Below are 12,605 nucleotides of genomic sequence, written 5' to 3'. Positions count from 1 at the left end.
AGCTATTTATTTTGTAGCTGTATCTGTCAGTCCCTTTGGTGGGTTCTGATTCCCAAATCTGAGGTTACGAAAACAAATCTCTCCGCTTTTCCTCCTGTGTCCTGTCTCTGGACTCCACCCCCCACCCCACCCTGCCCCCACGGCCAGCCCTGCAGCTCTGTTCACGTTTCCCTGAACTGGCGCAGGCCCTGGTCATCTTTGCACTGTCTGTTACTGCTGCCTGGAACGCCCTTCCACCCCTCATCGTCTAGCCACCTGCTTGTCCTTCACACCTTCCTCCACGTGCGAAGCAGATGTGCCTCCTCCAGGAAGCCCTCCTGGACCATAGCATTTACATTTTCTCATTTACATTGTCCAGGGCTGGTGCAGCCTGAGTCCCCTCCGTCACGTGTCATGTGACCATGGGGGCACCAGTTTCTAAGTCCCTGCTCCCCCGCAGACTCTGAATTTCTGGCAATGAGCCTCACTTAGAGGCACAATGACAAATCAGTGAACCACTGTCACGGGAAGATGTGGATAAAGAACAAGACTCTTCGGGGTGAACCTGGATTCTAGTTGTCAGCAAGAGCATTGAAGAGGACGTGGAATGTGGGCCTGAACTGACATCATATCTGGGTGTCCTGTGAGGCCCGAGACTCTTCCTCTGTGACTTCTGGGTCCTGAATCCAGCCGAACAGGACCCAGATGCAGAGGAGAATGGACATCGCCCTGTACAGAGAAACTGGGGCCTGAGCCAGGCTCGGGGCTCGTGCTCAATCTCTCTCTGGGTCCATCTGACAGAGTCTGTTTCTCTCAGTCTTCGTCTATGTGTCTGAATCTGTCCCTCCACCCTGTCTCTTTCTGCATCCTTCTTTCTCTCAACAGATTTGTCACTCTGACCCTCTGTCTCTTTCTCTAAAGCACCCATAGCCCTGGAGAACGGCTCATCTCTGTCAGTCCTGGAGAGCCAGTCCCTGCGCCTGGTCTGTGCCGTCAACAGCAATCCCCCTGCCAGGCTGAGCTGGGTCCGGGGGAGCCTGACGCTGTGCCTCTCGCAGCCCTCGAACCCTGGGGAGCTGGAGCTGCCTCGAGTGCACCTCAAGGATGGGGAATTCACCTGCCGAGCTCAGAACCCTCTGGGCTCCCGGCACGTCTCCCTGAGCCTCTCCCTGCAGAGTGAGTGTCAAGGGCTGCACACCAGACCCCCAGCAACATCAACCTGCAGCCCCCAGGTCACCGAGCCAGCGGCCCCCTGGGCTCAGTGTGGGGAAGAGGGCTGTGCCCAGCTCAGCGTCACACTCAGCCATGAGCCCAGAGCATCCGCGGGGCCAGAGCCCTCCGTCTCCTGCTGGTCAGTCTCGGCAGGGGTTGGGGAGCCCTGTGCTGATGTGGCCCCACACGCAGGGACACAGCAAGGGCCTGGAGAGCCCACAGACAAGTCCCGATGAGGGAGGAAGGACACGGGGCTGCGGTTTCACAGGTGAATCTGGCTCATCCCACTTTTCCGCAGGGAAATTGGGGTCCGTGGCAGAGGTGGCTCTGGTGGCCATCGTGGAATCTGCTGCGAAGATCCTGCTTCTCTGCCTCTGCCTCATCTTCCTCAGGTCAGCGCTGCCCCAGGGACCCGGGGGACGGTGGGAGAGCCAGGGACACGGCGCTGACCCCACAGCCCTGTGCTGGAGGGACCAGAAAGGGGCAGGAGGGCCTGGGCCAGGCGGGAGGCTGAGCTGGTGGTGATAATCCCGCATGGCCAGTGGTGTCTGTTCCCAGCTCTGGACCAGTGTCTGGGATGGGGAGGTTCTTGCTGTCATCGAGGAGGCCTTGGGGCTAGACCTGCTCTCTCCTCCTCAGTCCCCTCCCGCCCCTGACAGGGCACAGGGAGGTGAGGCTGCTGCCCTCTGCACCCCGGTCCAGCCCCAGTGACAGGCCCTGGTCTGTTCCCTCAGAGTGAGGTCCCGCAGGGGGCAGACGGCTCAAGCAGCAGGGGGCGTGGAGGATGCAGACACTGTCACCGCCTAATCCCTGAGGTGAGTGACACACGGTCTCACCCTCCCACATCCCACTGGACACCTCCCCCATGATGGCCTCCAGGGTCTCTCTGCTCAGAATGGCCAATGCTAAGCTGCCCGTCTCCTCCCCGAGACCCCTTGTCCTGCTGGGATCCCTGTCCTCCTGATGACTCGGTGGCTGAATCTCCATATGCAGAACCAGGGTGCGGTTCCCCACCTTGACCCCCGTCCCCCACATCCGTGCGTCATTCACTCTTGTCCCTCCTTCTCCTGAGCACGGCTCATCCCTGTGTCCTTTTCTCCAACCCGGCCCTGGTCATTCCTGCTCCCTCACCTCTTCCCTGCTCCCTGAGTCCACCCCACCCCCTGCCTCCGTCTCCCCAGCGCAGGCTTCCAGACTGTGCTTCCAGATGCGTCCTAGTCCAGCCCCGCCCAGTGTGAACGACCGTGTTTCCCCCATGGCTGGAGAACGAGGAGCAAACGCCACGGCCGGGACTGGGGGCCTCGCCGGACTCTGCTCCTGATCCCTCCATTCCCTGCATCTCCCAACGTCTCCCCACACCCACCGGACCAAGTCCTCTGTGATCTGACACTTTGCATGTGTAGTTCCTTCTTCTGAAACACCCTTCCCTCCCCATTTCTGCCTATACATCCTGCTCATCCTTCAGGCTCAGTCTTAAATGTCACTCAGGGTTGTGTGTGTTCCTTGTATGCTTTTGAGTGGAAGAGAGACACTCAGTCCTTCAGTCATTCCTAGACTCATTCAGGAGGAATCACTGGACACCTACTACGTGCCAAGACTGTCACAGTGCGAGAGTCGCATCAGTTAATATAACTTCAACAATCTCTGTTATTCAAAGCTTTGAATAGTCGTGCTTCCAAAGAGGAGATACAAGAAGCCAATGAGCACATGGAAGGATGTCAATGTCATAGTCGTTTGAAAAATGCAAAACAAAATTACAAATGAGATGCTACTGCACACCCATCCTAATAGCTGTTATTTAAAGAAAAGAAGAATACAACAAATATTTGCAAAGTTGTGGAGAAATTGGAATCCTTTTGCATTGCATGCAAAACAGTGTGATCCTTGGTATTTCCTCCAGAAGTTAAGCTTAGAGTTAGCAAGTGGCCAGCTATCCACTCCCAGATATATTCTGAAAGGAACTGAAGGTGTGGACTTCAGCTGCTGCATCTAAGCCAGTGTTCGCAGCAGCATTACTCACAGCAGCTAAACGGTGGAAACAGCCCAGTGTCCACGGATGGATGAGTGGAGAAACAGAAAGTGGTGCTCACATCCCATGAGATATTCTCTAGCCTTCAACAGGGAGGGACAGAATTCTGATACATGCCACAGTAGGGGTGAACTCTGAAACAATATGGTAAGTGAAATAGTATGGTAAGCGAGACACAAAAGGACAAATATCGTGTTATTCTACTTATATGACCTGCCTAGAGTAGGCAAATTAATCGAGACTGAAAGTAGCACGGTGGTTGCCAGCGGCTGGGGCCCCGGCGGGGACAGGCAGGGATTGTGCAACTGGTGCAGGGTGTCGGTCTGGGATGATGAGAAAGCTCAGGAAATCGATAGTGGTCATGGTTGCGCAACACTGAGAATGTGCTTAATGCCACTGAATTGTTCCCTATGAAATCTTAAAAATGGCCAGGTGTTGACAAGGCTGTGGAGAAATTAGAATTCGTGTGCATTGTTGGTAAGAACAGAAAATAGTGCACCTGCCACAGAAAGCAGTACAGTGGTTTCTCAAAAAGTTAAAAATAAATGATGATATCATCCAGCAAATCCATTTCCAGGTATATACCCAAGAGGAAGGAAAGCAGGGACTTGTGCAGATTTTTATGCATGCATGTCATAGCAGCATTATTCAATGTAACTAAAGTGTAGAAGCAACCCAAGTGTCCATCAACAGACGCATGAATAATCAAAAAATGTGTTATATACATACAACACATATTGTTAAACCGTAAGAAGGAAGGAAATTTTGACACATGCTGCAACATAGATGAAACTTGAAGACATTAGCTAAAGGAAATTAGCCATTTGCAAAAGTACAAATACTGTATGATTTCACTTTGCCGAGGTATCTAGAATAGGCACATTCACAGACAAAAAAGTAGAAGGCTGGTTGCTGTGGGCCGGGGGCAGGACGGAATAGGGAGTTATCATTTAACGGTACAGAGGCTCACTTCGGGAAGACAAAGAAATTTCTGGAGATCAGTGGTGGTGATGGTTGCATAACACTGTGAATGTACTTAATGCCTCTCACCTGTATACTCAAAAATGGTTAAAATGGTAAATTTTTGTCATGTATATTTTCCTACAAGTTAGAAAAAAAAGCAGTCAAAGATTTTATCAGCCACCTCACCAAAAAAGAAACAAGGAAGGCAAAAATCACATGAAGACGTTCTCAACATCATTTGCCATTATGAAATTACTGATTAGAACCAGAATAAGGTAGCAGTTCATACCTATCAGAATGGCTAAAAAAGAAAAAATGAACAAAAAGAAATTTTTAAAAACTCTATTAATATCAAATGCTAATGAGGATGTGAAGTAACCGGAATTTATATCTGTTGCTGGTGGGAATACAAAATGATGCACGCACTTTGGAGAACGATTTGGCAATTTCATGTAAATTTAAGCTTACACTTACCATACAACCGAGCAGACTGACTCCCAGGTATTTACCCAAGAGAAATAAAAACCTATGTTCTCACACTCAGAAATCTATATGTGATTATTTATAGCAGCCTTATTTCATATTCAGCAATACCTGGAAAGAATCCAAGTGTTCCCAGCTGGTAAATGTATAAAAACGGGGTCCATCGAAACCTTAGCGTACCAGTCAGCAACTAAAGGAAACAAAGTGTTGATACATATACCCCATGGCAAGGATGACCCTCAGATGCCTATGCCAAGTGAGTGAATCCAGAAATTAAAAGCAACACTGCGTATGACTCCATATATATGGCACTCAGTAAAAGGCGTATAAATAGGGAGGGGAGAAGACATCAGCGTTTTTTCAGAGATCAAGTGTGGAGGGAGGGTTTGACTACCAAGGCACAGCAGGAGGGAATGTTTTGGGTAACAACACTCGTCAGTGTCTTGACTGTGCTTGTGAGTATATAGCTATGAATATCTGACAAACCTCATAGAATTGTATACGATGAAAAGTGAATTCAATGGTATCTAACCTTAAACGAATTAAAAATCTAAAAATCATAAGTTGCCATGACAAAAATACCTCCTTTCCATGCTACATGGAAGTGAAACATTAATGAAAAAGAAGTTTCTTCTGCACTGGTTCATAGAACCTGTGATCTCCCTTTTATTTTACCCGAACTCGCTGCCTGGTTCTTACTTTGGAGACATCAGTGAAACTTTGCAAATCAGTGTACTGGAGGACACGGAAAGACTCCATATCCATATTCCTTACAAAACACCATGCTGCCGTGACACATGGCAACCCCACCAGTGTCCACAGCTCTGAGGCCAGACGGCACGCGTGTGGTGAGGACAAGAGGCTATGGATGGGGAGCACCTCAAGGGCAGGGACCAGGCCAGTGGTGTCTCTTTTTGTCTCCAGCCCGACAGACACACAGACGCTCACCCTGTGTTTGGAGAATGGATGAGTGAATGAATGAATGGCTTTCACCTTCACTGTGCCTAGGAACCCTCTTCATTTCTTTACCCCAGACACTCACACAGACTCTACAGAATTCTACATCCTGCAGAACCCACTGCTGGGGCTAGACGAGGCTGTGACTCTGGGACCGGGCCAGGAGGGACCAGCTCCCTGGTGTAAACTGGTGCACAGAAGGGTGGAGGACCTCAGACCCTCACGGGTGCCCCATGCTGCAGATGTCCCCAGAGGTCCTGGTCCGAGCTCCGCTCCGGTGCTTGAGGGAAGCTCCCAGGACAGGGGACAGGACACAGATTCTGCTTCTTTTCTGTTCCTTCCTGGGCGGGTCTCTGGGGTCTCCGGGATGCACGGGTTTCTGTGGCTCTGTGCACAGCGTGTGAGCTCTGACCACTTGTGGGTCGGAGTTTCGTCTTCTTTGAACCGCCAGGGTCTCGTGCTCCTCCGCAGCTGCACACAGGTCCTGCCGCGCTCGCTCGCCTTCCCCTTCTCTGTGGGCACAGGGAGCCCGGGAACCCTCTGCCTCAGAGACGCTGCCGCCCCTGCTGCTCCTGCTGTGGGCAGGTGAGTGGCCGCGGGGAGGGGCCACGGGGCTGGACCGAGCTGACCCTTGTTTCCCCACAGGGGCCCTGGCTCAGGATCCGAGATTCCTGCTGGAGGCGCCGGAGTTGGTGACGGTGCAGGAGGGCCTGTGCGACTTTGTGCGCTGCTGGGTCACCTACCTCCGGTACGGCTGGACTGACTCTGTCTCAGCTTATGGCTCCTGGTTCCGGGAAGGGGCCGATATACAACAGGACGCTCCAGTGGCCACAAACAACCCAATGCTAAAGGTGGCGGAGGAGACCCATGGCCGATTCCACCTCCTGGGGGATCCGGGGAGGAACAACTGCTCCTTGAGTATCAGAGATGTCAGGAGGAGCGACAATGGGTCATACTTTTTTCGGGTGGAGTGAGGAAGGATAAAATGGAACTATGTACGAAACAAGCTGTCTGTGCATGTGACAGGTAAGGCTTGGGCTCCGGGGTGCCCACAGGGGGAAGAGGTGGGGGCCACAGGGCAGGGCTGGGCTGGGACCCCGTCCTGGGAGGGGCTGGTGGTGAAGCCTGTTGGGCTAAGGGGAGGAGCTGGACCAGAGCCTGAGCTCCTCTCAGGGCCACACCTCGGATGCTCCTTTCTGATCCTGCGTGTCCCTGTCTCCTCCCAGCCCTGAACCACATGCCCCACATCCTCCTCCCGGGGACCCTAGAGTGCGGCCGCCCCAGGAACCTGACCTGCTCTGTACCCTGGGCCTGTGAGCAGGGGACGCCCCCCATCTTCTCCTGGATGACAGCTGCCTCCACCTCCCTGGGCCCCAGGACCACCTTGCTCCTCGGTGCTCACTCTCACCCCACGGCCCCAGGACCACGGCACCAACCTCACCTGCCAGGTGAAGTTCCCCGGAGCTGGTATCACCACGGAGAGAATCACTCAATTCAATGTGTCCTGTGAGTGTTGGGCCAGGACACCCTGGTGGCTGAGGGTGTGGGGAAGATGGGGGGGCCAGGGCCAGGGACACTTGGCAGCTGTGACCTGGAGGCCTGGCTGAGTAGGGGACTTAGAAGGACACAGGTCTGTCACTCAGACATTTCAGTGGCTTCTGGGGTAGGGGAAGAATGCCTCACACCCCTGCCATCTAAGGAGGGAAATCCTTCTTCCTGTCCTAATATTCCAAAGAACGCAATGATCAGTGAGTTGCTAGGAGATGGCACAGGGCAGATGGAGCTCCCTCCCTGGGCTGTGGGAAGCAGGGCCTCTTCCGGCTCAGGCCAGGCCAGGTCCTTCCTCACTCTGCATTCATCCTGGTGACCAGAGACCTCCTTATTGATTCACCAAGTGGCCTCTCCCCATACTCAGCCCCATGACCCCCTGAGCATCTGTCCCCATAGCCCCCTCCCTCCCCTCTGACTCCTCCATGCACTCTCTTCTGCTCCCCAACAATCACAGGGCAACATTCGCACAGCAGAACCATCCTTTGAGGCCCTGTATGACCTGTCTTCTGAGAACTCCTCCAGCCTCTACTTTTTATTTCCCCCCAATACTTTTACACACTTCCAGACACACGACACAGTCAACTGGGCAAAAATTCAAAATGCAGTGCAGAGTCTGTCCTCACTGTCCTCCCCAGAACTGGCCAGTGTCCATACAAGCTGCTCTGAGCCTTGTCTGTTCACCTGAAGGATGTCACACATGGTTTGACATCAGTAGCCAGACTGTCCTCGTTCTCCTCTGGGACCGTGTGGTGTTCCACTGAACGGATCGATCCCAATTCTGCAAACACCTTTTTGAAATGGAAAATCTTGGCATTAATTTTATTCCAACAAGAGAAACATTGCCATGAACAATCTCGTGTGTCCTTCTGCAAGTGTACGTCTAAGTCTGTGAGATCAATTCCTAAAAGCAAAATAGCTGGATCGTACGTTCTAATGTTGAGAAATATGGCTAAATTGTTCTCAACCAAGGGCGAATATGTTTATACTCCCAAAAGCAAGGGGTGAAAGTGAGTGTTTTCCTCAACCTAGTGTGGAATGAAACCTTTTCATTTTTGCCAGTATCAGGTAAAAATGGGTATCTTCAGATAATTTTTTATTTACATGTGTTTTCCATTGAGATAAAATTCACATAACATTAAATTCACCATTTTGATCATTTTTTTTTTATTTCAGCATATTATGGGGGTAGAGATGTTTAGGTTACATATGTTGCCCTTGCCCTCCCTCCCCCACGAGTCCAAGTTTCAAGCGTGTCCATCTCTCGGATGGTGCCCATTGCACTCTTTGTGTATGCATATACCCGTCCCCTCCTCCCCCTGCCTCCCCCCTGTCCGACATCCAATGGATGTTATTCTTATATGTACACTTATGTGTTGATCAGTTAATACCAATTTGATGGTGAGTACATGTGGTGCTTGTTTTTCCATTCTTGGGATACTTCACTTAGTGGAATGCGTTCCAGCTCATTTTGATCATTTTAAAGTGTATGATAAACATGGTATTTAGTACATTTGCAAAGTTGTACTATCATCCCACTATCTAATCTGAGAACATTTTCATCATCCTAAAAAGAAAGCCTGTGCCCATCATTCCATGACTCCCCGTCTTCCCCTTCTCCGGCAAACACCAGTCTGTTTCTGCATCTATAGATTTGCCTATTCTGACATTTCGTGTAAGTGGAATCTTGTGTCTGACTTCTTTCACAGACCATAATGTTGTCAAGGTTCATCCATGTAGCATGTGTGGGCACTTCATTCCACTTAAGTCTAAATAATATCTCATTTTATGGATGGACCACATTTTGTTCACTCGTTCATCAGTTGATGGACTTTAGGGCTGTTTATACTTTCTGGCTATTATGAATAACGCTGCAGGGAACATTCCCGTACAAGTTTTCCTTCATATGTGTGTTTTCATTTCTCCTGGGCATACACCTAGGAGCGGAATTGCGGGGTCATGTTGTCATTCTGTGTTTAACTCTTTGAGGAAATGCCAGAGTGTTTTCCACAGTGTTGGCACCATTTTGCACTTCACCAGCAATGTATGTGGATTGCAAATTCCCCACATTCTTTCTAACATTCTCATTTTCCTTTTTTTAAAAGAATTAGTGCAGTATCACATTGCATTTTCAGTATGCATTAACATAGTGATGAAGGATGTTGAGCATAGCTTCATGGACATATTGATTATTTATATCTTTTTTGGAGAAGTTTTTACTCAAGTCCTTTGTTCACTGATTAATTGGGTTATTTGGGTTGTTTGTAATTTGAAGTGTGTTTTTTATACATGCTGGTTACTTGACCCTTATCAGATGTATGACTTGTAAATCTATTCTCCCATTCCGTGGATCTTTTTACTGTATTGATAGCATCACTCAATGAATAAAAGTCTTACATTTTGATAAAGTCCAAGTTAGATATCTTTTCTCTGTCCAGCCACTACATATGAATAGCCAGGTATAGTTTGGGGTGAGGCCTGGGCTGATGTGGTCCCACTCTAGGGATGCATAAGGGGCTGGAGAACCAATGCCCAGTGTTACTGGGAGAGGAAGGACACGGGATTGTGGATTGGCAGGTGAAGCCGCCTCATCGCACTCTCCGGCTGGGCAATCAGGGCCCGTGGCACAGGTGGTTCTGGTGGCCACTGGGGAGGTGGCTGTGAAGATCCTGCTCCTCTGCGGCTGCCTGATCTTCCTCAGGTGAGCACTGCCCCAGGGATCAACGGGCGGTGTGGGCAGGGCAGGGCACATGATGCTGAATTCCGGAATCTCAATACTTGGGGTCCTTGAATAGTTTAAGAGGACTGGGGCCAGGCAGGAGGCTGGTTTGCTGGTGAGAACTCTACACAGGCCATTTGTAGCCTGTGTGGGTCCCAACCATGGGCCAAATGCTGGGGTGGGGAGGTTCCTGCTGTCATCGAGGAGGCCTTGGGGGCTTGGGGGATAGATCTGCTCTCTCCTCCTCAGTCCCCTCCTGCCCCTTAACAGGGCACAGGGAGGTGAGGCTGCTGCCCTCTGTACCCTGATCTGCCTCCACTGACAGGCCCTGGTCTGTTCACTCAGAGTGAGGTCCCTCAGGAGGACTGTGGCGTAGGCAGAAGCCATGGAGAATGTATATGCCGTCGTGGGCTAATCCCTCAGGTGAGTGCCGTGGGCGTCTCACCCTCCAACATCCCACTGGACACCCCCCCACCATGGTGGCCTCTAGGATTGCTCTGCTCAGCATGGCCAAAGCTGAGCCATCTGGCTCCTCCTCAAACTCATTTCTCCTGCTGGGACCCCCATGCCACTGATGGCAAGTGGCCCCATCTCTGTAGCCAGAACCAGGGTGAGGTTCCCCACTTTGATCCCCCTCCCTCACATCCATGCGTCACTCACTCTTGTCCCTCCTTCTCCTGAGCACGGCTCATCCCCGTGCCCTTTTCTCCACCCCGGCCCTGGTCATTCCTGCGACCTCACCTCTTCCCTGCTCCCTGAGTCCACCCCACCCCCTGCCTCCGTCTCTCCCCAGAGCAGGCCTCCAGACTGTGCTTCCAGATGCGTCCTCATCCAGCCCCGTCCAGTGTGAACAGCCGTGTTTCCCCCATGGCTGGAGAACGAGGTGCAAATGCCACAGCCAGGACTGGGGGCCTTGCAGGGTCTGTCCCCTGCCTGACTCTGCTCCTGATCCCTCCCTTCCCTGCATCTCCCAACGTCTCCCCACAACCCCTGGGTCAAGCCCTCCTGTGACTCTGAGGCTTTGCCTGTGCAGTTCCTTCTCCTGAAACGCCCTTTCCTCCCCACTCCTATCTCTACAAGCTCTGATCACCCTGCAGGCTTGGTCTCCAGTGTCATCCAGGGGTGTGTGTGTGTGTGTGTGTGTGTGTAATTCTTGTATGATACAAAGTGGAGTGTGACATTCATTCATTCATTTATAGACGTTTTTGTTAACTATTACTGATCACCTACTATGTGCCAGCAGTATTGTACATGCAGGGGGTTCATCAGTAGACACACAGTCAAAAATCTCTGTCATCATAAGCTGTTGTTCTGGAGACTAGAAGGAGAAGAATAAAACTGAATAAATAAAGAATATTTGACCGTGTTCGATGACAATGTATGTTTAGAGAGAAACAATGCATAAAAAGGAGAGTATGATACACTGGGGACAGGTTCCACGTCTGACCGTGTGAGGAGGTGATGTCTGGGCACAGACGCGAGGGCGGTGAGGAGTCAGGCTCTGGGTCTGAGGAAGGAAAAGCGACCCAGGAGGAGGGAAGAGGGGAACAGCGAGTGCAGTGCTCAGAGGCAGCTGCCTGCCGGGTGCTGTGCACTCTCCAGGGGCCCGTGTGTAAGAGCAGAGGGTGGCAGGAGGAAGGGAGCAGCGGGGGGTGGGACGGGGCTGACACCCAGGAACCCGGAGCCTTTGGGGACAGCAGAGACACAACTGTACTTGCACCGTGACAGGTCCTGTCAACTGCCCTGGTCAGACTGGGAAGGTGCCGCCGGGGGAGGGATGGTGGCTGAAGCAGGGCGGCAGGGCTGGGCTGAAGACGTGCTTTGGGACGCGTGTTGAAGGTCAAGCCGACAGGGTTTTCTAATGGGCGTGGTCGGTGAGGGGATGGGAAGACACGGATGATGCTGGAATCGTCCCCTGAGCACCTGGAAATAAGGAGATGTGTTCCATGCAGGTCTGCAGAGAGGAGAGATTTGAGGCGCAGTGTTAATTTTGAGGTGTCACTTGATATGCAAATGGGGATGTCAGAAAGACGAGTGGATACAGTGCAACACGTGTGCGTGGGAGTGGGAGCCTGCCACTCTGTAGAAGACATTGTTAAGACAGCCAAAAAAAAAGTTACAGATCGGGAGAAAATATGTAGAAATCGGTATCTGATAAATGACTTGTATCCAGAATATGTCAAGTACTGTCGAAATAAAACAATCAATAAATACCAGAAATAACAAAACCCACTTTCATAAAAAAAAAAACCAAACAAAAAGAAATGGACAAAGGGTGTGCATGACATTTCTAGAAAAATACACAAATGGCTGATAAGCATGTGAAAAGATGTTCAACATCACTAATCACTAGGGACGTGCAAATCAAAACCACAATATTGAACACCAAGTTGTACGCCTTCGACATGTACAGTGGAAAACAACAACAATTAAGAAACAATCACAGTGAGAAACTACTTCACACCAATTCTAGCAATTTCATATAAATATAAACTTACACATAACATGGAGACAAACACCTGACTCCTAGGTATTTTCGAAAGAGAAACAAAAACTTGTGTTCACACACAGAAATCCCTGTGTGCATATTTATAGCAGCTTCACTTCATAGTCACCTAAACTTGGACGTAAAATTAATGTTCTTCAATTGTTAAATGTGTACAAAATGGGTGTCTATGGAAATAGCAGAGCACCGGTCATCAATAAAAAGGAACA

General features: G+C 50.7%; 2 protein-coding genes across 2 annotated transcripts in view; both read left to right on the top strand.

The window, feature by feature from the left end:
- The window catches only part of LOC105809257 (sialic acid-binding Ig-like lectin 8), a 4,141-nt gene extending 2,239 nt beyond the window's left edge, over positions 1-1,902 (top strand). The window contains exons 4-6 of the mRNA XM_012643009.1: positions 901-1,155; positions 1,490-1,583; positions 1,851-1,902. Of these exons, the coding sequence (XP_012498463.1) occupies positions 901-1,155; positions 1,490-1,583; positions 1,851-1,902 (401 nt within the window). The remainder of the gene's footprint in view (positions 1-900; positions 1,156-1,489; positions 1,584-1,850) is intronic.
- A 4,088-nt stretch (positions 1,903-5,990) lies between these two features.
- SIGLEC6 (sialic acid binding Ig-like lectin 6) lies at positions 5,991-10,936 on the top strand. Its single transcript, XM_012643008.1, is given in 7 exon segments — positions 5,991-6,023; positions 6,148-6,208; positions 6,269-6,649; positions 6,850-7,010; positions 7,012-7,129; positions 9,788-9,872; positions 10,924-10,936. Coding segments are annotated over 7 exon segments (852 nt in total).
- Positions 10,937-12,605: the final 1,669 nt, after the last annotated feature.

The sequence above is a fragment of the Propithecus coquereli genome, unplaced genomic scaffold (assembly GCF_000956105.1).
Source record: "Propithecus coquereli isolate 6110/MARCELLA unplaced genomic scaffold, Pcoq_1.0 Scaffold193, whole genome shotgun sequence".
Classification (NCBI taxonomy): Eukaryota; Metazoa; Chordata; class Mammalia; order Primates; family Indriidae; genus Propithecus; species Propithecus coquereli.
This window is presented reverse-complemented; position numbering and strand designations above follow the sequence as displayed.